The sequence below is a fragment of the Sebastes fasciatus genome, chromosome 14, assembly GCF_043250625.1.
Source record: "Sebastes fasciatus isolate fSebFas1 chromosome 14, fSebFas1.pri, whole genome shotgun sequence".
NCBI lineage: Eukaryota > Metazoa > Chordata > Actinopteri > Perciformes > Sebastidae > Sebastes > Sebastes fasciatus.
In genome coordinates this window covers 14,844,458-14,871,382 of record NC_133808.1, presented here as the reverse complement: position 1 = coordinate 14,871,382, position 26,925 = coordinate 14,844,458, and the positions used below count along the sequence as shown (strand labels likewise).

The following is a 26,925-nucleotide window of genomic DNA, read 5'->3' as shown; positions in this document are numbered from 1 at the left end:
AACACAGAATTCAAGACACAGGCTCCGTGGGTTTCTGATATCAAAATAGAGTGATTTATTTGAGACACTGAATGACTTCAACGTTTTGTCTTGGAAACAGGTGATCGCACCCTGGACCAGGGCGCGAGAGAGAGATATAGTAGCCGTCACAGCACTTATTCCATACCGGGCTCCTTCAGCACGCCAAGAATGGCCACCAACCCCCACAGCCCAATTCTCAGTCTGACACAGACAATAATGGCTCTCAGCAAATGAAAAAAAAAAAGTCAGAAAACAATGAACCACCCATTAACATCCAATTGTGACATTAAACAAAAAGAAGAGAAAAAATAAAACATTGGCCCTTCAACTTTCAGCAAAATCGGAACATTTGCTGTATCCACCCATTACAAAAAGTGCACTTCACATTGCTCGAGCAGACATTGACTGAAAGGGGAAAGGGACCGGAAACAAAAGGCAAATCAAAAGTGGTGGCAAGTTAGTTTGAAGATGTCTCTTTCGTGAAAGAAGCAGATGGAGCCACACTTAACCACAACATTTCAAATCTGATCGGCCAGCAGTATTCGGTGGGACTTGACAAGACCAATCTTTTTTTTTTTTTTTTTTTGAAGCAACAGCAGGACTTTTGCTTGACCTCCACCTTCTGGTCAAAATGTGCTCTGAATTTTTCAGTAGATTGTTTGTGAGGAAAAGTGCCAAGAGAAACCATAATCAAGCTGTAGTTGTTTTCCCGCTCAGGTCTGCGTGATAACTCTTAACATTGATTCTGTCCCGTTCCACACACAATACCAAGTTAAAGCAGAAACCGAGCAGAAGACTGTGATGACTGTTCTCTCCCATATTGTTGACCAGATAATTCCCTGAATGCCGGTAATGAGGTTCTTCCGCGGCTTTACAGGGATCAATAGTGGAAAAGCAAAAAAGCTGCTTAACACATCTGTGTCAAAGCCATTTGTGACTCACTGAAAAACAAAACAAGTCGTTGGATGTGATCGGCCCAGTTGAAAAAAAGACTATTAAAAGAAGCTGATGACACATGCACTTCGTTTTAAAAAGAGGTCTCGTCACGTATTATCAGCAAAGATGTGACGGCTCTAGCCGTTAATGAGCCCCTACAGGATGGCAATAAAGTGTACTGTATATAAACATATATACACAGTATATAAGTCTGTGTATTAATCTAATTTACATATCTTTACATTCTGAAATTTACATCCAAAAAAGGGAGAAAATTCTCTTTGTAAACCACACTTTTCACATCTTGTCCACAAAATGACATTTTTCTAATCTCGAGTGAATGGAGCAGGTCATTTTAGGAGATTGGGACTGTTTCTTGGCAGGTTTTTCCTTTTGTCGACATGATGTTAAACGTGAGCTAAGAACTACCTTGCAGCGGCACATTCAATTTTTTGACTTTCAAAAGTCCATCTGTGGGAAAAAAAAAGAAGCAAGAAGTACTCTTGAAACAAACTATTCTCCGCTGGGAAGAAGTTAAGCACCCTGTCAACGGACAACGCCGGTGCTTCAGTATCGATGTTACTGTTATCACGTCCACAGTTAGTTCATTCTGGACATGAGGTAACATTTGCTCAGAGGAATTCTTAAAAACCACAACCTTTTTCTTTCATAATTTGTTACCTTTCACAGCCAAACACGTGTCTCATTAACACTTTTCTCTTTATATAAAACTCATCTTTGTGTTTCCACCCTTACAACCCGATAACAGCTGGACCAGTCGGCCCGGAGGGATCGCAGCACTTTCTCATTAGAAAACCTTTTAAAAACACGGATGCACCCAGGGATGTTGGATTCAGTCCAGTCTTGGGGATCTCTTTAACTGGCTTCCATTATGTTTCCAATAGGCGTGTCGTTAAAACACGCATCAACAAACTGTAAGGTGCACTGAAGTCAGTTGGTGTTGGCTCCTCGGAGGCTGCTGCAGTCATCTGGTTTTACTCCTTGTGAGGGGGGTTTTGTTTCGCTCCACCTTACAGCTCTTCTTGAGCAATGAGAGTGTGTTTGCTGATGTCAGAAGAAGGCAATTCGCCCGCACATTCCAGGATTCATCATCAAAGTCTCAAGTCGGCTATTTTCGGAGATCAAGAACACATACCTAGAAGGTAAAGAATTAGGTAGCATTAGTAATACATAGCAAGCAACATGTCTTTTTTTTTTACTTATTGTTCTCAAAGAACTAGTAATGAGTTCTTTCTGACAATTTTATTTACAGGCACCAAACCAAACAAGTAAATAAGTAAAGCCGAGTTCACACTACACGACTTTCAAAGTCTTCAGATCACCGTACTGTTCACACTACACAACTTGCTGTCTTGTAATTGGGAGTCTTAAGTTGTTGTGGTTTTCACACTACATGACGGGCGACAGAAGGTCACATACTGCAAGATCTTTCACCGGGAGGAATCCCCGATGAGGTCTCCAAACCTTTGTCACGAAAACACAGGCGAAAAAATACACGGAAAATGACGTGATACCAAACGCATGACACATTGCTGATGTTGTCGTTGGCACATCTTCACAAAATGGCCTGTTTCCACACTTTTTTTTTTTACTACTTATTCCTCTAGGTGTAACAACAACTTTGCTACGTGTTGCAAATGCAGCACATACAGTAAGTTGCTATTGTTACAGGCGACCCCTCCTCCGCAAGTTTCCCCTCAACCTGTGTCTTGCGCTCTCATTGGCTGTAGCTCGTTATTTAGGTCGATATTTAGCATGCTAGATATCTGGAATGTGTCTGCGATTCATCGGTGAGCGTCGGCGAGCCTCTCAGCTCGAGTCCTTGAACAGTTCACACGTGACGCTCGAGTGCAAGCGGCGAGCCTACGCTGATTTGCCTCTGATCTGGGGCTTTCAGCGGGGAACCCCAAAAAATGTTGAGGAGCGGAAAAATCGTGTAGTGTGAACGAGGCTTAAAGGAGCTGCAATTGTGTACTTACTGAGCCGTCTGACGCGCTGGCACCAACTTTGTCCCCAGTGCTGTTCCAGCACACCTCGAAGATACCACCAGTACCCCGGAAGCTGTGCACCAAGGCTCCAGTCTGTAAACAAGAGTGTGAACAAATGAATGACCAGCTCTTGACCGCAATCACAATGAATATTCTCCTCTGCTGTTTTGGAACGGTATAAAATCAGACGCTTACCATGGTGTTCCAAATGTGAACGCACTTGTCGAAGGAGCCGCTAGCCAGGTGACTGCCGTCGGGGCTGAAGGCCACGCTGTAGACGGGTTCCTGGTGCTTGGTCAGCGTGTGGATACAGACCCCTCGCTCGACATCCCACAGTCGTACTGTTGAGTCGAAAGAGGCGCTGTGGGTGTGGAAAACACAAAGAGGGCACAGATTAGATATGAGAGTGATTCCTAAAGATGATCCATTTAGAAAAAAAAACACATTTGCTGGTCATAAAAAATGACCAAAACCACTAGTTTCTTTAGTGCCTGCAAGATGCCTTTTTAAATGACTCATTATTAAACGTTCATTATTTCCAGATTTGTCATGCAGTGAACTAACCCCAAAAAGCTCATAAACAGAAAACAAAGAAACCAATAAATAACACATCTTTAAAGGCTACAGATTGTCACCAATTGTGTTTTTGTTAGCATCAGAGCGTCTTCTCCTAACATGTGAAACACTCACATCTTGGAAACATCATTAATCTCTGCTACTTTAAGAGGGAAAAGCTATACTTCAAAGGTCACACTTAGCAATTAAAATAAGAAAAACAAGTGTGAACTTCTCAAAAAAAAGTGACAAACTGTGAGCATCTGTGACCCTAAAACTGAGACACTGTTGAAAACAAATGATGATAAAAAAAGGAGGCTGATTTCAATTAACACATCTTCTTCGCTGAGGTATAAATAGGCAGTTTCTAATCTCCTATGGGTGCCCTTGGCAACAAATGAAAGCGAACTCGGAAGGATGTATTATGGAGGGAGCGGAATTGAAGTCAATTAAAAATGTATCGCACGCGTACTGTTCAACGGTGGCATTTACTTAAGATTATGAAGTTCCTTCCGAGCAGTGGCGATAATGGCAGGTTTATTTCTAATGTGATTTACAGGCAGGTATGTTGGGGTTGTCAGCAAGGGCTGTAAATTCCTGTGGTATTTGAATTAGAACATTCTACACATGCATGAACATCTGGGTCAGGGTGTATGGCTTTGGGCCACTGACAAGAACTAGCACTGGGATTTTGCATGGAACATGATTTCATCTGAATGCCAGGCTATGACAAGAGTCCTCTTCCCACACACACACACACATAGTTTGTTCTGAGCACACAAACTTTTCTTTTAAAAATTGAGCAACGTGGGTGGTTGCCCTGTTCGGTACTAAACATGAGCTACGTGTGAGAGATTTCCCACCTGGCAAGCATGATGTTGGAGTTGGGGTTGCCCGTGCCGGGCCCCGTGGGGCTCCACTTGATAGTGTAGATCTCTTTACTGTGAGCCTGGAGGTCGTGGACGCAGGACTCCTGCTTCATACTCCAAATCTGGCGTGTGAGGGGGAAACAGCAAAAGTGTGACTGAATACAAATCACCACTCAGGTTTGTTGTCTTTGAGCTCTAAAGACTGAAGTCTCACCTTTAAGGTCATGTCATCTGAGCAGGAGGCAAGCAGCATACCCGATGGATCCCATTTAATGGCGTTAACTTCATTCTGCAAAACATAAAAACTCGTTAGCGGGACCGTCGACGGAGCGAGCAGCGTGATGTAAGGTCAGAAGAGCAACACAGAAAAAGCTGTTCACCGTGTGGCCCTGGAAGGTCTTGAGGGGCCGGTCGCTGCCAAGGCGACATACGTGGATGCACATGTCTGTGCTGCAGGAGGCAAAGGTGGTGTTGTTCTGCCAGTCGACATCCAGTGCTGGGGCTGTGGGATATTTAAAATGCACAGGATGCATTAAGGGCTGGGAGGGTTTATGAGCCCATAATACAACCGCAGCTGAGCAGGAAACATCCTATTCATTATCTATAATGATAAGCTTTTATTGTTCTGGATACATAGTGAACTCGCTTTTCACCTGAGTGGAAAGGGAACTGCTGCTTGGCTTCTCCTGTGTGTGCGTCCCAAATGATTGTCGTCTGGAAAAACAAAATTGAGAATTTAAAACCCACGAATGCAACATTTCTGTATGCATCATCATAAAGAAGAAGACATACTCGTAAGTACTCTAAAGGACTATCAGGGCTTGAAATAAATTTCACCAAATAGGTAGGTAGGGTAAACAAAAATCCCTGATGCAGCTAGTGTCATATTTATTGTCTTTGGTGTTTCGAAGAATCATCCACAAAATAAACATATCTGCAGCAGTTCAGGTCGCTGTAGCACAACAAAAACATGCAATTAATGTTAATAATTAATGCAACGCTCCAAAGTTGGGCTAAATTTTGGCAAGGAAAGACTAGCATGGTCATTTTCAAAGGGGTTCCTTGACCTCTGACCTCAAGATATGTGAATGAAAATGGGTTCTATAGGTACCCACGAGTCTCCCCTTTACAGACATGCCCACTTTATGATAATCACATGCAGTTTGGGACAAACAATTATTTTCGTCTATTCTAAAAATGATGTTTGAATATTTCTGCATACTGGAGTCCCTAAACAGTTTTGGAATTGCATAAATTATCATTTTAATCAATTCTCAAGTGGTAAAAAAAAAAAAAAAGGAGTTAAATTTAGCACCAAATCTGTGTAACAAATGGTATCAACCCGAAAATTGCTGCAACAACAACTGAGACATAACAGAGCATGGGAATGGCTATCATATAGTTCCATCATAATGTTCTAAACCCTGATACGCTTTCACAATTTATTTTAATCAATTCATTTATTCATTCATGTTTATTTCTGATTTATGACTAGAACTTGACACACAGTGCTGAGCTGCATCTCAAATGAGTCTTCAGGATCCCAGCTTTCAGATGATGTACACCACTTCTATGTGACATATACTGTTGACCTGCTATCTCCTTCTAAACACCCCCTGTACCCCCCTGTGGGTCTGAGAGGGTTAATAAAGTTGTATTTAATTAGATTTGGTTACGTGCTACAATTATGCTAGGATACAATTATGTGAAATATTTCATAACATATGTAAGATATATCAAATCATTTCAGGGTTCTCTCTGTATATTGAGTTTATACTGTACAGAAGATTTACTGATAACTGTGCCGTTAGCACTGTAGTTTATGGATACCATAAAAAAGATATGTTACAGATTTACACTTTGGCTGATGATCAAAAAGTTAATTTAAAAAAAAAAAAAAAACACATGAGGATATTATTATTGAAATACCTTATCTACACCAGCGCTGAGAATAGAGTTCCCCTTCTTGTTCCACTTGAGTGCAAATATGGGCCCTTTGTGCTGTCCCAAGGTGCTTGCCAGATTTCCTAATGGATAAGAGCCATATCCATTTCGTTTAGAAATGATCCTTCAAAAAATTGTCACAGAGGTTGCATTATTCACAATAACAATGACATAAACCTAACGACCCAGGAAACGACACCGTGCCGGTATGAAGGAGGACATACCATCCTTCGTCCATATCCTTGCAAATCCGTCGTACGAGCCCGTTGCCAGGAGAGTGCCGTCGCTCTGTGTGATGGAAAGATAACAGACTTGTTACTTAACCGTCCTCAGCTGCACAGACAACTGTTTAGTGAAAGTAGAAGAGGACACATGTTTGTGGATGGACGTACATTCCAGTCTAGCGAGGTGACGTCTTTGTTGCTGGGGACGTCCTGGCCACCTTCTCGGATACAGTGGCGCAGCACCAGCTGGGTGGAGTTGGAGTTGTTATTCTCGTTCAGGTTCCAGATCCTGGCGGTGGAATCCCCCGAGCTAAACAGAATACCAACGCAGCAGGAGGGGGAGGGGGTCAAAAGATTGTTGGGATATAAGCTGTCAGCGATGGATCGTATGAGGTCATATATCTTAGGAAAGAAAAGCCAAAGCGTGCATAGAGTATAATATGATTCATCCAGCACACATTGAGATCAGTTTCAGCGCAGACAGGGACTCACCCCGAGGCCAGCAGATCGCTGACAGGGTTCCAGGCACAGATGAACACTTCAGACTCGTGGCCTCGCAGCACCGTGGCTTTACTGGCTGGTATCTCCATATCTACATCCATCTCCATGGGCTCGCTGTGGTTATCTGAGAACACAGATGGACAGATACGCGCACACGCATCTTTATAAATTCAGCAGCACATGCACGCAAACACACATTATGTCCACACTTGTCAGCGAGCTATACATAAAATGGTGATGAATGTACCTCTAATGAATGTTTCAGGAGGCGAGGGGCTATCTTTAAATAACAGGAAGATATCAAAGATGTGTTTCTGCTAGGATATGCCACTTCTATTTCATTATTTATCTCTGACCCACTTATAGAGTGCACACAATTATCACAGCATAATGAGGACCCAGTCACATTTCTGCCATGTGAGAAAGCCAGAAAGACAGCGAAACCTTACTCACACCCGACTCTTCCTGTTGCCATCCACACCTTCGAATTAAATTCCTGGGTGGATGTGCTGACACAAACATCAACTTCTCTTCCCCTTGTCTAGAGCTCCACCTGATCTACACCTCTCTGGTTTCACTCGCAGGAGAAGCCAAACAGCTGCTAATGATATCACGTTCTGTGAGAAACCACACGGCTGTTTGTGTTTCTCCGTGTAAAACTGTGCGATAATTTGGACATTGGGGGGGCACTATTTGAGGGTAAATGGAATTTTGCAATTTGCATAATGACAATAAAGTTCTTGTATCTTGTATCACGATATGTTACGTAACAATATTGTATTGATACACAGACGTCAAGTATCGACCTTTTATCATGTTAACTATCAACTTCTTAATAAGCTGCTATTCTGTCTTTTAGAGGTTGCAACAGGCTCAGTCTTAAAGCTAGATTGAAGCTACTGGTATCATATGAAACTAGAAAGGAATCACATTTGCAGTTGAAAAAAGGTAATAAATCGCAAGATATCTTATCGCAATACTGAGCAGTACTGATAATAAGATCGTATCGTGTTAAGATCGTATCGTGATTCCCGCCCCTACTGGATATGTCACTTGAAGTAGAAAAACTGATGATTTTGGGAGGTGTAATAATGCAAATACTAGGCTGCTTTGTTCTGATAGCACAGAGCCAAAACACAGCACAGTGAGAGCAACTCCCGACTGCCATGTCTTTGAAAATGTTCCACATACAGATTCACATCTTAGTGCAGACGCAATGGTATTTTGAAACATCAATGTAGTCAGAGCGTGCTCGATTACTAGTCAAAAAGGAGTCAGAATTATAATTCTGCCATGGCCATGATGGTTTGGGTGAAAAGTAAAGAAACACAATATGTTGAGCACTAATTAGAATGCTGCAATGAAACCAGCCTTCTTGACCCATTTTGCCAAGAAGCTTTTTTACTTTATCTTAGATTTCAATAGAAAAAACGATGCTTAGATTTATGAGCTGCAAGTCTAGAAACTTACATAGAAGACAGACTTTTTAGTACTCGTCTGTCCCTTTCTTCTTGATTACCATTTGATCAAATGATTAATCTTTCAATTCCTAGTTTGAGATAATTGGGATTATCGTATTTAGAAGATTCAACTTACTCATATTGTGAGTGCCGTTCTCCTCCCCGTTGACAGTGGCTTCTCCGTTCTTTGGTGCGATGGACTGGTTTCCAGAGGTCGAAGCCGCCATGGCACACGCCGCCTGCTGCTGGGCCAACTTGTCGCGGAAGGCCTGCTGCCGCGTCTGCACCACGTCTGGCATCACCGCGTCAATGAGCGACAGCGACTCGATCGGCCGACCGTCGAAGACCGTGCCGTCCTGTCAGGACAACAGCAGTTAATGACACATCGTGACGTGATTTCTGATTAGTGACTTGTCCTGACAATGATCAATTACAGGAGGTGAAGAGTGTTCCCTGCTGGCTATTCTTCAGTGTTTCTTACAGGGTGAAAATGTTAACAGCATTTGCAGTTAACCTGGTGTGTTGTCATAGAGATCAAAGCCTATCTTTGTATCATTAAGCGATAGAAAACATCAGTGGGAGTTGAGTAACAGCAGGTCCCTGCCCTCACCTCATTGATGCTGATTTCTGCCTCCACATACTGGAGCCCTTTCTGCAGGATGGAGATGAGGGCTGCAGGGGGCACTAGTGTTCCATTGATGTTCGACTGGCTGATGTGGCTCTCGATGCCAAAGGTGAATGCTGAGTGGGAGAAACCTGAAAACAAAAACACCATTCACATTCATTAGCGGGAGAGTGCCAAGCACAAGATGTGCACAAACACGACACAAATATTCAAAGAAAAGTCGTGTCTGATCCAAACAAAGCAAACAGTATCTGGATACAGAAACCGAGTGGCATAACAAGTATGACATTTGAGAGTATAATAAGGCACGCCGATGGCAATGTTGACCTCTCAGGGCTACTAGTAGCCAGTAATAAAACACAGCAGCCAGGATTTTTAGTCATTGATCCAAATCTTATCGAAGAGTGAATAGCATGTTGACATCTGAGGAGCGAGGCAATATTCTGTGCACCCACAAGGTGTTCATATTACAGAGGCTGAATGGCCTGTTTATTTCCATCTCCGCACACCGTTTCATCACTCTCCATTCATTTCCATCCACTATAAGCTGAGGAGAAATATCTTCATTTTAAGTCACCGTGTTTGATCATACATAACGTAAACAAATAGACGCATATTATCTGCTTTTGAAATTGTTCATAATAACTGCATTTTCTAAACAATGGTGAAATAAGATGTGCATAGTTAAAGCCGTTTCACATTGAGCACCGATTTTTGTCCTATAAAATTTGCACGAAAATGTATTTATTTTCTCATGAATGCTTTCACACCCCTACGGAACATTCGTGCGGGGGAAAAAAATATTCGGACAGACCTCGATTTCAGCGGATTTTTCGGTCCTATTGGTGTTTTTCGGAACAATGGGCAGTCCCCTTCTCAACATCTAATAATGTACAACAAACACCGTGACGACTACCTCAACAACCAAATAAAGGACAATATATATGGCTTGAGATCGCCCAGCAGCTGCGATACAATGAATATGGTAATGTAGCTGACATGCAACTTTCTAATGTTATATGTTGGTCATGGTGCGGGGCTATCCACAACACCTATTGTTAGCGTTAGCATCACATTCGGGGTCCGATTAGTTTATGTATTGTGTAGTTTAACGTTAGATATTCTCTGTCTGGATTCTGTTGTGTGAATTGGACACAGGCAAGTATTTAGAAGGAAACTCATTGGGCCTCATTGATGTAAATGGAACACGGCAATGCGGATAATTCGCACCGGAACCACTGAAGCATAGTTGTCATGCAGAAAATTTTAAACGTCTTTCAGCAAAACCCTTCAATATTGAAAAAAAAAAACACACCAGCAATTAATGCATGAAGCCCAATAGATCCATTTATTTTCAGCAATAAAACAGCATCAGTGTGTTTTCGCAGATATTAGTGAGACCAACCTGATTCTTGGAGGTATCTGTAGACCAAGAAGTTCACTTCGTCACTGGTAATACTCATCTTAGCCCAATGAAAAGGGAGGAGGAGGAATGTTGGAAGGCTGGGCTCACTCCTGAAAATATAATCAAAAATGGGGAGTTGAGATTAATATTTAGCTCTGTGGTCTGGCATATGACATATTCTTAAACCATGATGACAAACGATATCTCTATCACACTCCAATAAAAATAGATGCAAATTCTGCACACTGCACAAATCTGTCCCGATCCTTGTTTAGTGATGCAGACATATTAGAATAGACACACACACACACACAGGGCAGCCCTGGCGTCCAGCCTCTGTTAGTACATGCTCACTCTTGTCTTGCCCGTTGCATGATTTCCTTCCTTTGGCTGGGTCACTTAACCTGTAAATCCATGTCTAGTACTGAATCTAAGTATTCCCAACCTTTCTTCTCCAGCCCTAATGGGAGTGTCTATATCCATTTGGCTTTCACTGAGAACTGAATGGTGCTTCCCATTAGTGACCCGGCCAACCATCTAGATGGAAAGAGCCCTGATAAAGCAGTAAGGATATTAAATGCCTGTCTACTGCCCATCTAGTGAATTACAGTAGAGAGCAAGGGGACGAATTATTCATAGCAGCCCGACGTGACCTTCACTTCTGAGTTATTTTCCAACAAATAGTGGTGTTTAACGGAGCTTATGTTAACATCTCGATCGAGATTGTGTCAAAAACTGAAAGGAGTCGAAGAAAACAGAAACACAATTAAGTTTTTTTTAATTCCATTGTGTTTTTTTTTTCCTCAGGCTGATGAACACTGCAAAAATACTTCATAATGGCTCATGCATATGCTTTAGGAGGGCAGAGTAAATGGAGCTGGAAGAACATTGTTTATGCACACCCACGCACACACAATGTAAACATACAAAAATATACAGTACAGATGAAAGATGCTCTATAAGCGGGTTATGGTTAAAATGCTTCACAAAAGAGGCAACCAGAAAACTGAGGGTGAGTCATAACAGACTACATAACCATCACGCATAACTATTTCCTGCTCTCTCACTGGGAAATTAAGGGACTGACATCTTGCTGGGAATACAAAGAGAAATAAAAGGGGGCGGGGGGATGGTGTCAGGTATGAAGACTGCATGGCTGTCCAACTTCCATTGCAAACACTGTCCAGGCCCACTCAAGTTCCCCTTTGGTAGCATAGCAACAAGAGAGATCGAGCAAAATAGACAGAGAATGGTGTTGTCCCAATTACCAGTGGGCATACAGCCAGAGGGGTTGAACATGTTACTCAACATGAATTATTCACGTTCACCTTGGTATATTCTTTCAGATAGAGTCTCTGCCTTTTATTGTACCACAGCAGACACTCTTAAGGGCTGGAAATATAACAATCTGTGTAACTGGTGCAAGCCACAGAATCAATGTCTTTTATATTTGTGAATGCAAAAAGAGATGCTATTAAAAAAGGTGTTTTCTTGTAAACAAACTCATTACGTTATGTTTACTTGTGTTCCACCGTCGCTCACTTGAGGTCAAACAAACGTGTATTTCATCCTCATAACACATTTGCAAAGCAGCTTTTACGTTTTTTTAAATCCTGTATTGTTTCCATGCATGTTTTCTAGCCAGCAGTCTCCTTCTTTCCGACCTTTTGGTAGCGTATTACAGCCAACTGCGATTCAGTGAAATAGTGTGAAACCATTTGCAGGGCTGTAGACAAGACGAACAAAATGGGCTCATAAATAAACAGCGCTACCATAGCGCTACTAGAGGTCAAAAACGCCACAGGTAACCTTTAAGTTAAAAAAAATATCCTGCAACAACTGCAAAAGAGAAGGACAGATCTCACAGAAATGTTACTAAAATATAGGGCAAATACCATATTTGAGCTTCGCAGCTTCGGTGGGAAATATTCAAAGCAATTCGAAGCTTCGGGACAGCGCCGCTGCCGCACTACTGTACACACACACGCACCTACATAACAAACAGCAATCTGAGAATAACTAATAATAATTTATGTTGAATATGAATAATGTGGGATTATTTCTTATTTCGTGGGCTATTTGGGGATTTACACATTATTACATACATATTTATAAATTAAACAAAAAAGGAAGCATTCGAATGCTGATTTGGAGGTTGATTACCATGGCAACGGTCGAAGCTTCGAAGCATTTGGGTCAGCCCTACTAAAAATAATCAAATACTGCTTTCATCTCACTGTTTCCTACATCCTCATCATTTAAACTTCAACAAACAAAACTCTCACTCGAAGCCAAATACTCAACTCACAACACTAAGCTTGTCCGCATCAGCCACTGTGCCCCGGTTTGACCACTGCCACTGTGTTTCTATTCAGCTTACGACTACTAGGGGTAGCCACATCAAAGCGAGGCCGCCGCAGCTACATACCAAACAACTGGAAACGTAATTAACAGGCAGTCTGGAGGGGCTCAGCGGGTCCCGTTGGTGCAGGGCAGCAGCAATAATCCCTCTATCAGATGGGCCCATGATGCCACCATCCATTACACAACTCCCTGGGCATCCGAGCCTCCTTTGACCAAACAATATGCCTTCCGGGAAACCAGACAGAATGCTAACCTCTGCAACGGCTCTGAGGTTTATCCACTGAAGTGATAAGTGGAGTCAAAGCCCGACGATATGATCCCTCTGAAAAAAGAAAGACGTCACAAAGGAAAAAAAAAAAAAAAACACACTTGCTTATAAGGCTGCTACTACGAAAAACATTGTTTACCCAGCACAGATCTACCACGTAGAAGTAGGGGGATATACAGTAGAGGAGACACAATACTGACACTCAAATATAAAACCACACATCCTTGATTATTTGTAATAATGTGATAATACATCTTTAAAGAAGAAGGTGCACGAAACTTGATTTAGAATCATGTTTCTTACAGATGTTCAGCAACCAGATGTTATGCAAATAAGAAGACCCTGGAAATAATGCAGGCAACCTCCAAGCCCCACACAAACAACTATTCCACGTTGCTATAGCAATGTGAACCATACCACACATTGTAAAAGGTAACAGCGAAATCACCACCGTTAACACCTTCAACCCGGACGAGAAACCAAATTAAAAGTGTGTTTACGCTGACGGAGTATCAATACATCCGAGGAATGAGACCAGATTATGTGTTACATGCACCAAATCGATTCAATCCCATCAGTGGCAAAACAAGGTGTTATTATCACTCTGTGTGGATCTGAGGCAAAGAGGGATGCGTTCATTTAGCACGGCCGACAAGCTTATTAACGTCCGCCCAGCACTACAGCTGTAACAGTAAAAAATATGTGTCAGTTCATACTTCATTTGGAAAAACTCAAAACAATTCCAGCAATGGAGCCACTCTCTGCACTAGAGCTTGTTTACCAGCCCAGTTGGTTTTCTACCCAGCTCTAGCTGAAATTGGCACTGCATACAAATAAAGCTGTTTTACTCCTTCTCTTTTTCCCCCTCTGAAAGATCCTGCCAAATTAAGTTTCTCCTTTCAGAGTCCTTGTACTTGTCAATCACACACATTACTGACAACACGAGGAAAAGAGCAATTGTTCTTGGTGTGGCAAAACACCCAATGTCTGAACCCAGAAACAAAGATTACTGAAGCATTTATATTAACATGTATTTAGCTATAAATTCTCGACTTACAGTTTCAGTTTTGTGGTTTATAACACTGAATTACAGTTGAGTAACAATTGTTTGAAAGCATGTCAAACATCCTTTAACATTTCCAAATGCTAACAGATGACTGCAGAAAAGAAAGACAGGGTAGAGACGTTGAAACCTGAATCGGTTAATAATGAGAAGCCCTGCAGTGGTCATCTGGCTCATTAGGGTTATTACCTTTAGGATGTTTACTGATGTCTTGCGGCAATTACTCGACAATGTAAACTACGCCACCATCATCCATACTAAGCGCCTGACTGCATTATGGCCTGAAGCTGTGGTTAAAAAGGCCTTCATACTGTAACTCCAACCCCGTCTACGCCGGACAACCGAGCTGTGTCTTTCATTTCACGTGCATCGGATAAACAGATACAGTTGAATTTTAATCAAATCAAATCCGTCTACACAAGATAACAACTTCCGAATTACAATTACAATGTCCTGATGACGTGGAGCATTATCTTGTGAAAAATATCCATCTATTATAGAGTTATTATGTTAAGATATGCTTTGGCATGAAGTTGTGAATCTGCAAATATTAAAGGATCCAATTAAATGGCCCATGTACTGTAATAGCTCCCGAACCAGAATCTGTGGTTTACCGCCTCCAGGAACAAAGGTCTCATGGCCAATAAGAAAGTGTTTACTCATGAATAGGCTTGACCAATATATTTGAATATATGGTGAAGAACAGAAGTTGCTTACTGGTACTAGTCTGAGGAGACACGCATTGGAGGCCAGTTGTTGAATTTTTTTTTATAACTCAAAGTGTAAAGCAAAGGTCATGATGCAAGTCCTCTAAAAAATTGGACAAGCCAGTCATACGGAATACAAACGTGTTTCTTTATAATCCAACACTGATTCAATTGAGCAATGCTACTATAGTGTTGTTTGTTTTGGTGTTTGCGATTTTGAAATGTCATCACAGAAGCACAACTAATGAAGACATTTGAGCATGCAGTGCACATTAATTAAAACTGTTACAATGTATTAGATGAAAGCTGAGATGATTATTAATTTGTAAAATATTTGAGTTGAAGTCAAGCGAAACATTTCACAGTTGTGAGCACAATCCGAGGATTACATGACAGCACTTTTGCCCCTTTCCCACTGGACAAAAAAAAACACCAACATCTGGCTTTTGTCCTTTTTCCGGCACAATGCTATGTGTGATGTGCTTATTTTTATATAATAAATAAAATCAATTTGGATTTGGACAATTATTATAGTTTATTAACGTACAAAACATACAATGGATATACTCTCCTCAAAGCCACCAGATTCCAGTCAGACAACAGTAAATTTACCTCGCTAATCGCCGAAACACCCTTCATTCAAATGTAAGAAACAAAACGAAACTCATCACAACCGTCTAGGTTAGTCTTTCCACTGTTCCAACAATCGCCAGCTCTGGTTTGGTTTAAATAAACCCTTAATTCAACGAATTAGACATGAAAAGAAACAGCCATTATATTTGCCCCTTAAAGCTACCAGACTCCATTGACTTTGTTAGTCTTCCTACTGTTCCAACAATAGTATAAAAAAAGAAGTAACCACCGTAACATTGTCACTGTTTAATAACCCTGTTTTCCAGCGCACGCGTGATGTTGAATGTGACACATCGGGGGAAACAAAAACAGAAAGACACACTCGTCTACTGGCAATGGGAAATGCCTCTATCAGCTATTTTTTGTGTGTTTAAAAAAACTACATACATGAACATTTTTGTGAAAAAAAGGGTATTTGCACAGTGTGCAAATTTGGCTTTGATATCATTTAGAGTGAAAAGAAAGGAAGTAGTGTCTAAGGTTAAAAATAAAGATAGTTATATTTTGTTTATGGCAATCTGTAAGAATGAATGTGGATTTTCAGAGAGAAGAGAGGCCATGCTGAGAACATGAATTATCATTCACTGTAAACCAGCTTGGAGACCCGCTTAAGGCTTTTTCATTGTAGCTAGTATACAATAAAAGAGACAATTGCAGATTTAACCTGATCTTAAAATAGATCTCAAAGACACAACACAGATATTCTCTGTATAGTTAAAACAAATGAAACACTATTTGTTTGAATTCAGCCACCCAAGGTTAAAACAAACACGCCACTGCACGTCATTTCTTGAATGGTACTCTAAATAGAGCTTATGTACGTGAATGATTATCCATCCATCGCTAAAACCAAATAAAAACGCATTCTGAACATAAACATTTGCAAGAAAATGATGGCGCAATGTGAACTACACAAGCAGCCGTCTCCTACACATGCAGGGTTTTTGAAAAGAATGATGTTGAAAACCAGCATACCAGGGACCCCATTTTCTCCTGAACAGTCACCTCCTGACAGATGTGCAAACAAGACCTGGAAACAGCAGCCATTTTCTCTTGAACTGCTCTGCTGAGTAAAACCCGCCTTTGAAGCTCCTGGTTGGGCTGCAGTCTTGAGGGGGGAGGGGAGAGAGAGAGATACAGAGTGGGGGAAGGGAATCGGATAGAGGGGGGGGATGGTGCGATGGTGGAATGGGAGCAGGGTGATAAATAATGATCCCCACACACAGGTAATCACAACAACCATTTGTGCATTATTCTTTGCCTCTCTCAATGAGTCACTTAGCGACAGCCAATGTAGGTCGGCAAAGCGGTGGGGGATGGGAGCCTTCAGTCTCCAGGGGAAACACTTCTCCCACGCCATGCGAGACAACAGACTGCAGGCTTTCATTCAAACCAAAGACTCTATCCACCGATTAGCACTCCTTTAAGTAAAGGGGAAGAAGTCATTTGTGAAATTACCTGCTGAGGTGATCAGTTGGACTGAAAAAACCTGCAGACTGTTGGCACATGAACGTGTACACGGTTGGCCACCCTTGGAACCAGTAGACCTAATCTACTGGTTCTCTCAGCAGTTAACAATGACAAAGGTCATCGGGGTAACACATTATTGGGGGCATTTAGTGCGCTACTACAGCCGCTGATACTGCAAACATATCAAATGCATTAAACCCTCACAAAATCTATGATATACACCTTGATAGATTTGCAGCAATATGAGTGTTGGGGTGTGCATTTCTCTATTTAAACAGAGAATTTCACAGGCGCCGCCATCAAGTGTATTTTCTCCCTGGGGAATGAATGGGGGGATGGTGACAGATAGCAACGATCACTGAAAGGATTCATCATGATGGCTTGTAATCGGGAGCGTCAGGACCTAAGATCCACCCTCATGCTGAAGCCATTAGCATCAAATAAAAATGACAACTCCCACTTGCCTATCGGTGCCATTTAGTATTTCTCTGTAGAAACAAAGGAAACAAAACATTGTCAAAGAGGAGAACTCCTGGGTTGTTTTTTCCTATTGATGTGGACAATACATTGAATACACAAAAAGGAACAAAACAACCCCTATCTAATTGGATTAGAAATATTCTGCCTAAATATTAACAAAACTAATGTGCAGTGCAAGCTACAGTATGTAACATTAGACTTGCGTATTATAGAACAACTAGTTTGATGATTAACTATTTCCGCATTAAGCGGAGGGAGAACACACAAAGACGGATAACAGGCAACCTCTCATCACCTCATTGTTGTGATGCAACCAGGGCTGAGAAGATTAGCCATCTTATCACGAAACTGTGATTGGAGATTGAGCTTTGTGGAAGGAGAAAGCTTCCGCGAGCTTATGGCGTTTGTTGAGCCGGAGTACAAGCTCCCATCGCGGCACACAACAGCTTTTTTTTTTTGCGAGTGGAAATTACTTAAAATTAGCATTAGCAACATTCACATACAACTCAGATCCTTGCAATTATTTAACTAAGTGGTACTTTTGGTCTGAACACCGGGTAGTTTTAGTTGCCTAAACTTTAAGCATTGCACTCCTACAACATTGTCGGATATTATGTCTTTCTTCCTCCTGTTCAAATCCTGGCACGTACATTACCCACTACGCAACCTGGCCACCATCAGTTTGGTTCCAAGATTCAGGTGTGTCAAAGAACGTATCTTGCCAAGAAGTTAGTCAATTGTTCTTTCCATTACAACATCAGCGCCTAGCAGCAAAGCTGCGCTTCTGACATTTTGGACTGAAAGCAACTACCAGTAAAATGTCCCTCTGCAAAGTGCCGTACAAAAGTAAAACAAAGTTATTTCTATTCTACTCCCATATTTAATGTCTCTACCGAAATGGCCTGTGTTGAACAATAAAAATATTATAAATATAATAAGTGTTTTAATATTTTTTTTATAACGGCGGCAGTGTCTGTTGTCAAAACAACATTTGAGTTTTGTCTCTTTGCTGCTATACTCTTTGGGTGTGTTATGCTAGTGGCGGCTTATGCAGTGTCGAGCTGCTAAGCAGAGATGAGGAGCGGGCTACAGAGGTTTGGTAAGATCACTTGTAGTCTTCAGCCCCAACCAACGCAGACTCAAGTGACATCCCTTGAGGCAATTTACGAGACTTCGTGCAGCTCAACATTTTCTTACGTTATTAAAATACGTTTACATCATCTCATATCAATAAGTCCTTAATATGTCAGCCTTGGTTGAAAGATATAGCGCAAAAAAAATCGGATTATTGACGAGCTACATGTAAAGACAGCTTTTACAGTAACCGAGTTATTGCAGCGCATGAACACTTGATTTTCTGGATGCTCAAAATAACCTGGTGTCATATGCGCTTGTAAGCACACAAGGAACCAGTCGCTGTAGGGCATGCATGTGTGTATGGCTGTGTGGGGGCGGGTGGCAAGTAAATACGTTGTGCGGAGGAGATGGTGGGACACAGAAAGCTCTTTTGATGCTCAGTGCAGCTCACATACATACAGAATCAAATCTCCATCTTTCTTAATGCTCTTTAAAAAGAATAAAGCAGATAAAAACAGCTTCATAGACTCTCTGCATGTCATTTGTTACTTCATACTTATAGACAATAAATAACAAAGCTTCATTCAACAACACTCTCATTCATATCACTGCATGTATGCATAACAATTTGCATGTTAACCCGTCAAGGACACCGACTGAACACATCCTCTTTCCTATATGCAAATTCACTACTATTCACACAGGCAAGTTCGTACAATGAGGTGGCTTCAGATCTCTGCTGGTGCATGCTTTGTGCTTTTATGTTGCATGGGCCACATGTTCCGGTGTATTGCATCTAAAATCAAAAGTAAACGATCCCTTTATTAAAAAGAAACTAACTGGAACGGAGAGAACATTTGGCAGTCTTCTAGCTGTGTTGACATATCGCAGATGCGACCATTGTCTCCGCCACTGACAGGAACTGAAACTATTACATCTTTATGGGAACCGTACAGTATGTCTTAACAAGCCTTTACGTAAGCACAGTTTCACTAAGAGAAAGGATCTTTAATCATTTTTGCCTTTTTCATTTGGTAAATGTATACTTCTACATTCATTCAATGATAACAAAGAAGTGCCCTTGAGATTGTAATAGCCAACACAGAGGCCTCAGCCAGGCAATTCTTTTTTCAGCAAGATGAGGGTTGCACAAATAAGCTGTAAACACAGAGACACGACAGTGTGGGCAATACAAGTGTTGCTATGGCGACCAGAAGATCTTGCTTCTCTGTCAACAGCTGCTCATGCCACCCTAAATACCCCCCCACTCTCCTTGAGCTTTCCTTCCATCTGACATCAGGGTCAAACAAACAAGGCAGACAACCGAAATACGGATCTCCATTCTGAGCTTTCCTCCTGACTGTTTCTTTACCTAGCATTTACACAGTGCGACAGAACGGCACTAACACATACCAGAGATTTCCCTGCGTAGTGTTTGTGTGTGACGTGTGTCCTAGTCTACACAGTGTCTATTCAGCTATGCAACTGACTGCACATACAGATTAAATGTTTTGATATGTTTCCAATTTCCTTCTTGTAACTAGAAAGAACACAAGAGTGCACACACCTCTGGTAAGGCTGCTAGTCTAGAAACTGAAAAGGTAGACAAATGTTTAATATGCATGGGCATTTGGATCATGACAATACACAAAGTTATCGACGATCATGAAATACGAATAGCAGCTTTAAAAAAAAAATTATGTATATATGCAAAAAGTCACTGGTCTTGTTGGGAGGCAATAAATACACCATTAAAGACCTAACAATGAGGGGGATCTATTGGCAGAAATAGAATATCATATTATTAAGTATGTTTTCTTTAGTGTATAATCACCTGAAAATAAGAATTGCTGGGTTTTTGTTAGAATGAGCAATTTATATCTGATATATATATCCGCCATGTTTCTACAGTAGCCCAGAACAGACAAACCAAACACCGTTAACTTTTCCTGCTTGGGCTGGAGTCGATGAATTTACTCGCTCTCGTTGTCGCCGCTCTCTCTCCTGCTTCACCACACACACACAAACACACACACTCTAAGCTCTACTGTTACGACAACTGTCTCTAGAGAGGACCATTCGCGCTTTCGCGTCAGCCACCGTTGCAATCCTACACGCTTGGCACACGGGAGGAGTAGTAACTTCCCCTCCGAAATCTTATCGAAGTCGCAATATGGCCTACTGCAATTTCTCAAATCACAGGTTATCGCAATATTTGCTAAAGGTGAAATGTGTGTAAAAAAAACAAAGAATTAAATAAATTAAATATTGTCGCGATGCAGAGATGTCCTAGCCAAACATCATATTCTACAGACTTAAGAAAACATCTTTGTTTGGTACAGATCCCCGCAAATATCACACCATAATCATTTTAATGTTTTTCAATGAAAATGAGAATAATTATGTAAAAATTATCATTCCCTTTAATATCGCAAATCATACCGCAATTGCAATATCAGTCAAAATAATAACGATTCGATATTTTTTCAAAATCGTGCCCCCCTAGTTTCAAACTACAAAAAGTTAGTTTAGTAACATGCAACATTGCTTGAAGGTGTGGAAAGAGGTTCGCCATTCTGTACAACAAATTAGTAATTACATAATGAATGACTAAAATCTCGACAAATCAAGGTACTTTATCATAGTAATGCAAGAATGTTAATTCAATACCGCCATAAAGCAGTCCTGCTCTTTGAGTTACAATAATTGCACACAATGGCTTAATTCAAACAAAGATATTTAAGGGCCCATAAAATAAATAGATTGAATGACATATCCTTTGACCACGACAGAAGGAAAAAGCTGTTCCGAACGGCCACACTGGAAAGCCGGCTATGACGGTGAGGGGTAAGACGCGATAATCGCTGGGGATGACACTTGGATAATGTACAACGGCGCACATTTGAGAGATATGCGCTGTATCTGAGCAACATTTTACAGTTGAAAAATAAACTTGTCAATACTCTCTGGTAGACAACCAATGTAATAACAGCAACACAGTTTCTAAATTTCCACAGACGCATCTCTGGCCTCTTCACTGAAATGTCTTATTTTCTAGTGTCCAACATGTATGCTAATGCAATCAGCAAATATTGCCTGCATCTTGTTTTGTTTTCATAAGGAGGACCGTAACAGGCAGCAATGTTCTGTGTCTGCAAATGGCTTGTCATCATATCCCCCAACCTCAACATGAGCTAGAGGGAATGTTGCAACAATTACTGTAGGATTGTGTCAATATAAATGTTACAATATTGACAGAAGTATCATGGCAGAGAAATTAAAGATATATCCTGTCACAGAGGTGCTATGTGGGAAAGTAAAAGCCCCCATTCATCTTCTCCATAGACAATGTTAGGTGACTGATAGTAGGAGCACTTTCATGGCTTGGACGGGCATGAAACTCTCCTGACTGAATCATCAGTACAAAATGATGTACAAATTCATGTTACAGTAATATTTTTTTTAGATCTCTAGATACTTGTCTTCTACTTCACTGTTACACAATACACAAAGCATCTGACAAGAAACCCTGGCTGAATCAGGAGGGGGTGAAAAGATGGACTAAGTGGAAAAAAAACAATATTCCCTTTCAGTGAAGAAGTCTGGCATGCATGTGCTTGCACAACTTCCTTTACAGTCATCCACCAGCAGTAACAATGCGCCAGACGCATTCCTACGGAAAAACTAGTTAAAGGTTATCGGCCTACTTCAGAGGAACTGATTTGTTGTCAGTATTAAGAAATTACCTGTTTGTCGGGCTGTGCGATTAATCAAATTGTATTTTCAATTATGATTTTGGCTTCCAACGATTATGAATCAAGATAATCGAGATTAAACGATTATTGTGCCATTTCACAATTATGTTTTTTTGGGGGGTTCAGCTCTAGGTCGGCTTGGAAAGGCCCGGGGTGAATGTGGCTCGCGGCTCCAGCCGTAAGCTTTACAGCAGCCCTCGCCGCTTCCCGGGGCCGTGGACTTGGTGCACCAGATTAATGCATTTAACTTTAAAATGTACCATTTATTTTCCAAAGTTAGTGAGTAACCTCGTTAAATAATCGTGATGTCAATATGACCAAAATAATCGGGATTAGGAATTTTGTCATAATCGAGCAGCCCTACCCGTTTGTACATACTGACCTTGTAAAAGAAAATGTTTGTCCATTGACTGAGCATAACCTCACACAGAGGTGTGGCCATGCATGTACTATTAAGGAATCATTAGCTATGATGGGTTCAGACAAAACACAAATAGAAAGTTATTAGCTGCCAATACAATACACAAACACTTGCACATTTAACACACCCTTAAAGGCATTTAGCTCCTTGTACTTGTTTTAATTTGCATACGCACAAGGACAGAGTCAACAGATACAAGTTCACACAACTATAAACAGAGCCACCCTGATGATCCAGATGAATAACTATAGGCATGAACCAGCCAGAACTTGTATGGGCGTTATATCAGAGGAACTACTAGTCTGCCAGTTGGCTGGTGGCCCATGCACACTGTATGACTCTTTTGGAGGGAGAGAATGGCTCACCTCCCCCCATGGCCTATCATAAATAAATACTGCTACAGAAATATTTGGACAGCCCGATACAGAGCTCTGCTGCACCACAAGGCTGACATGAGCTTTCTCAGGGACTTCCTTGCCCTACTTATGAGCAGGGGATACATTTCTGTTTTGAACACAGTCTAACACAATGTAGCGTTGGATTTGCAGTTGCCCCTTCTGTGCCTCAATTCACTGAGTCCGAGCGTAATTACATTTAAATGACTTATCAAATCTATTTAGAGCACAACGAGGACTGACTACCAGCCGTCAGATGAATGAATTATGATTATTCACATATGGTAGGCCATCCACGTTTGTCAGATCATACAGCACTGAAACCAAAGACAATAGGTTTTCATCTCAAATCCTGCCACTCACTGAACAAGAGGCAGACAGACAATAACCTGTAGGCAACAACATTATCAATTCATGCCCTCTGAGGACTCAGTACAAAGGAAACTGTGTCCGTCTACTGAAACACCAAATTAGAAAAGAAAGACAATAAAAGCCCCTCAGAACAAAATGTTAACTAGGAAAGTCTATGAAACATGGAGAACAACGTATCGCTACTCACTCTGTCAAAATTAGTCCACCTTCCAGAGCAATCAATGAGAGGTAGTAATGACTGCTGGCACATATTTAGGGATCAATGGTGGTACGTAAAGTAGTGTCACACATGCAATTATGACATAATAAAACTCCTTTTGTTCTTTAAATAGGTGGCACTAAACCCGTTTTCGTAACCACCGCAATTAGAGTTCACTGCCAGTCATTGACGCTGGTGACAGAACTGGTAAACACATTGGTAGGGCAAGGCAATGTGGTTGAAATCGCTACTGCAAAGTTAACAAGAAAACTTTGCGATTGAAACAGGTATGAAAATATAAGCATAAATGACATACAATTGTCAAACTGTGTGCCACTTTTATGCATCACATCAGACCAAAAAGAAGCCAGTCAAGATTTAATGCTAAAATACTAACTATACAGCGTGAAAGTGCACGGGGCCAGTCCTCGCACTCCAGGGGAGGCTCTCATCTATAGCACACCCTGTGGCCTCGGTAAACTAGGCTACGTCTTTATTAACGAAAAAAATGAAGTAAACTAGCGAAAAATTATCTGATTCCCGCTTCTTAAATGTGAATATTTTTTGGTTTCCTTACTCCTCTAAGACAGTAAACTGAATATCTTTCAGTTGTGGACAAAACAAGACATTTGAGGACGTCATCTCGGGCGTTGGGAAACACTGATCGACATGTTTCACCATTTTCTGACATTTTATAGACCAAACAACTGATCGCTTACTCAAGAAAATATAGGATAAAGGTAAGGCTGTTTTGCGAACTGCCTTATAATAACATTGCCAAGACAACAAATCTGAAGTCGTGATTGATTTACGACGTCAACAACGGAACAAAACAATGTCATTTCACAACAACGTTTGGAATGAGTTTCCTTGGGTTGAGTCCAAACTTGTTTGAACGCTTCACGTGTTGATTATTTATTGGTTAACCTTGATCATTTGAAAAAGTGACAGCCCTATTACATAATCATATTGTCATGATACCAGAGAAAGACTAGGCTAGACTAACTAGGCCCAGCCCATAAACGCTGGTATATTCTTTCTTCCTATTAAATCCCATGATCACGCCAGTTGTTGTATCTCTGTTGTGATGATATTAGTGAAGAGTAGTAGGGGTCATCCTGCTTATGAACAATTATTATTAAAAAAAAAAACCAACAAGGTGGCAGCAACCGCCAAAATGTCAAATCAAGTCCAGTCAGTGTCTTCTCAAAGACGTTCTCTCCAATGCAACTTCTTTGTTAAAATGCCTCCTTCTGATTTCAGTAGCCAAACAACATTGACTGTTATTGTGAACATACAACAGCCTCTAGGTCAAGAAGGAAATGGGGGCATCACTTTGACATTAATTATTTGGGCCATTGAAGTAGAATCAGGTTAAGACAGCATTCAAACAGCAGTTATTTCCATCTGAGTCCTTCTCATGTCTTGCTTTAATGGAGATAATAAACACTTTGATGCTCAGAGGCTAGGCGAGACATCTTAACTGTGTCTGTACACGCTGCTGTATCCCATTATCCCAAGACTACAGGGAACAGCCAGGCAGGGCTACTAACTGGGAAATAAGAAGAATTTATAGGTCACCAGACTTGTTTTATTAAGTGTTCTGTGGACATGTGAAATCACCATGTCCTAGCTTCACATTTAGAGGGGGTTTCTTTTGATAAACTGTGGTGCTTTAAAAGCAGCAGCTACAGCTGACACAGAGTCAGGAAACAGCTTAACATTGTAGTTATACAGCAACATGAACTGTCCCCTTGAAAACTAGGTGGTAGTACAGTTGGAGACACACACAGGCGTTTCCTAAAGTCTGCAAGGCAATATATTATGTTATTATATATCATATTTCAGCTTGAACAACATGACTGCACTGGTGCAACTTAATGTGGTGGAGGGTTTTCTATTGTTTGTGCTATTATATAGGCAAAGATGTCCTAATAATTCACCAAAATTAGGACAACAATTAACCTCTAAAACTTGTATTTTGAAAAAAAATGACTGCACTGGTGCAACTTAATGTGGTGGAGGGTTTTCTATTGTGCTATAATATAAAGGGAATAATAATTCACCAAAATAGAACAATCAACCTCTAAAACTTGTATTTTGTGAAGTAGTCTACAGCTGACAGTCAGGAAACAGCTTCACATTGTAGTTATACAGTAACATGAACTGTCCCCTTGAAAACTAGGTGGTAGTACAGTTGAGACACACACAGGCGTATCCTAAGTCTGCAAGGCAATATATTATATTATATATATCATATTTCAGCTTGAACAAAAATGACTGGTGCAACTTAATGTGGTGGAGGATTTTCTATTGTGCAATTATATTATAAAGGGAATAATAATTCACCAAAATAGGACAACAATCAACCTCTAAAAACTTGTATTTTTGTGAAGAAGTCCACAGCTTCTAAAGGTGTGAGAAAAAAAACTCAGAAAAGTAGGTTGTTTGAATACAAGAAAGAGAGAAAATTAAAAAGACAAGCAGGAATTTCAACACACGTGTGGAGCCAGAGGGGTGACTAAGCTCTGTACCGGCAAACCTCCTAACCAAACGCCATAATAATCACCAATTTTGTGAATGCCATTATATCCTCTTCAGTGTATAACCCACACACACAACACAACACACTGCAGCCCCCAAAAACCGTGCCACTTTAGCTCCACTGGCTTACCTTTTGATTGTGAGAGTGAACTCGTGGTGTCCGCCGCCACCTCTTCCTCTTCCACAAGGAGAAACCTCCAACTTCAGCAAGCTAGCAACGACTTTCCTCCCATTTTGCTTATCGTCATATTTCAAGTTCCGACCGACCGACCGCCTGCTCTCTGTGTGTGTGTGTGTGTGACTCACAGTCAGTCGACTAACAAAGCACAATAATCGCTCACACAACTGTGCGGTTAAATTGGAATAAACCCGAGTTTGTGTGTGTTGTGTGGCTGCAGGCTGCAGGCTAGTTTCTCTCTGTGTGGAGTTTCAAGCGTACACTGAGAAAAGAAGCAGGAACGTGAGAGACAGCAGCAGCAGCAGCAGCAGCAGGCGCTGATCGGCAGCGCGCGAGAGAGAGAGACGTAGACAGAGAATGGAGAGAGAGGGAGAGGGAGAGAGAGAGGGGTGGTGGTGGTGGGGTGAAGGCTGAAATGACCTTAAACCTGAATACTGAAAACACTCCCAA

General features: G+C 41.2%; 1 protein-coding gene across 3 annotated transcripts; it reads right to left on the bottom strand.

The window, feature by feature from the left end:
* Nucleotides 1-31: 31 nt before the first annotated feature.
* tbl1x (transducin beta like 1 X-linked) lies at nucleotides 32-26,849 on the bottom strand. Of its 3 annotated transcripts, none has more exons than XM_074659133.1 (15): nucleotides 26,428-26,849; nucleotides 10,550-10,659; nucleotides 9,130-9,275; nucleotides 8,656-8,875; nucleotides 7,051-7,192; nucleotides 6,727-6,868; nucleotides 6,559-6,622; nucleotides 6,320-6,417; nucleotides 5,044-5,104; nucleotides 4,771-4,892; nucleotides 4,605-4,679; nucleotides 4,385-4,512; nucleotides 3,162-3,327; nucleotides 2,958-3,059; nucleotides 32-2,113 (listed from the first exon to the last, which is right to left on the bottom strand). In XM_074659133.1, the coding sequence occupies exons 2-15, from the start codon at nucleotides 10,605-10,607 to the stop codon at nucleotides 2,087-2,089; spliced, it is 1,551 nt and encodes a 516-aa protein (XP_074515234.1). In that variant the 5' UTR covers nucleotides 10,608-10,659; nucleotides 26,428-26,849; the 3' UTR covers nucleotides 32-2,086. The 3 variants fall into 3 exon arrangements, with proteins under 3 accessions (XP_074515234.1, XP_074515237.1, XP_074515236.1); XM_074659136.1 differs by having other exon boundaries at nucleotides 7,051-7,183; nucleotides 26,428-26,847; XM_074659135.1 differs by lacking the exon at nucleotides 26,428-26,849 and adding an exon at nucleotides 16,560-16,579.
* Nucleotides 26,850-26,925: the final 76 nt, after the last annotated feature.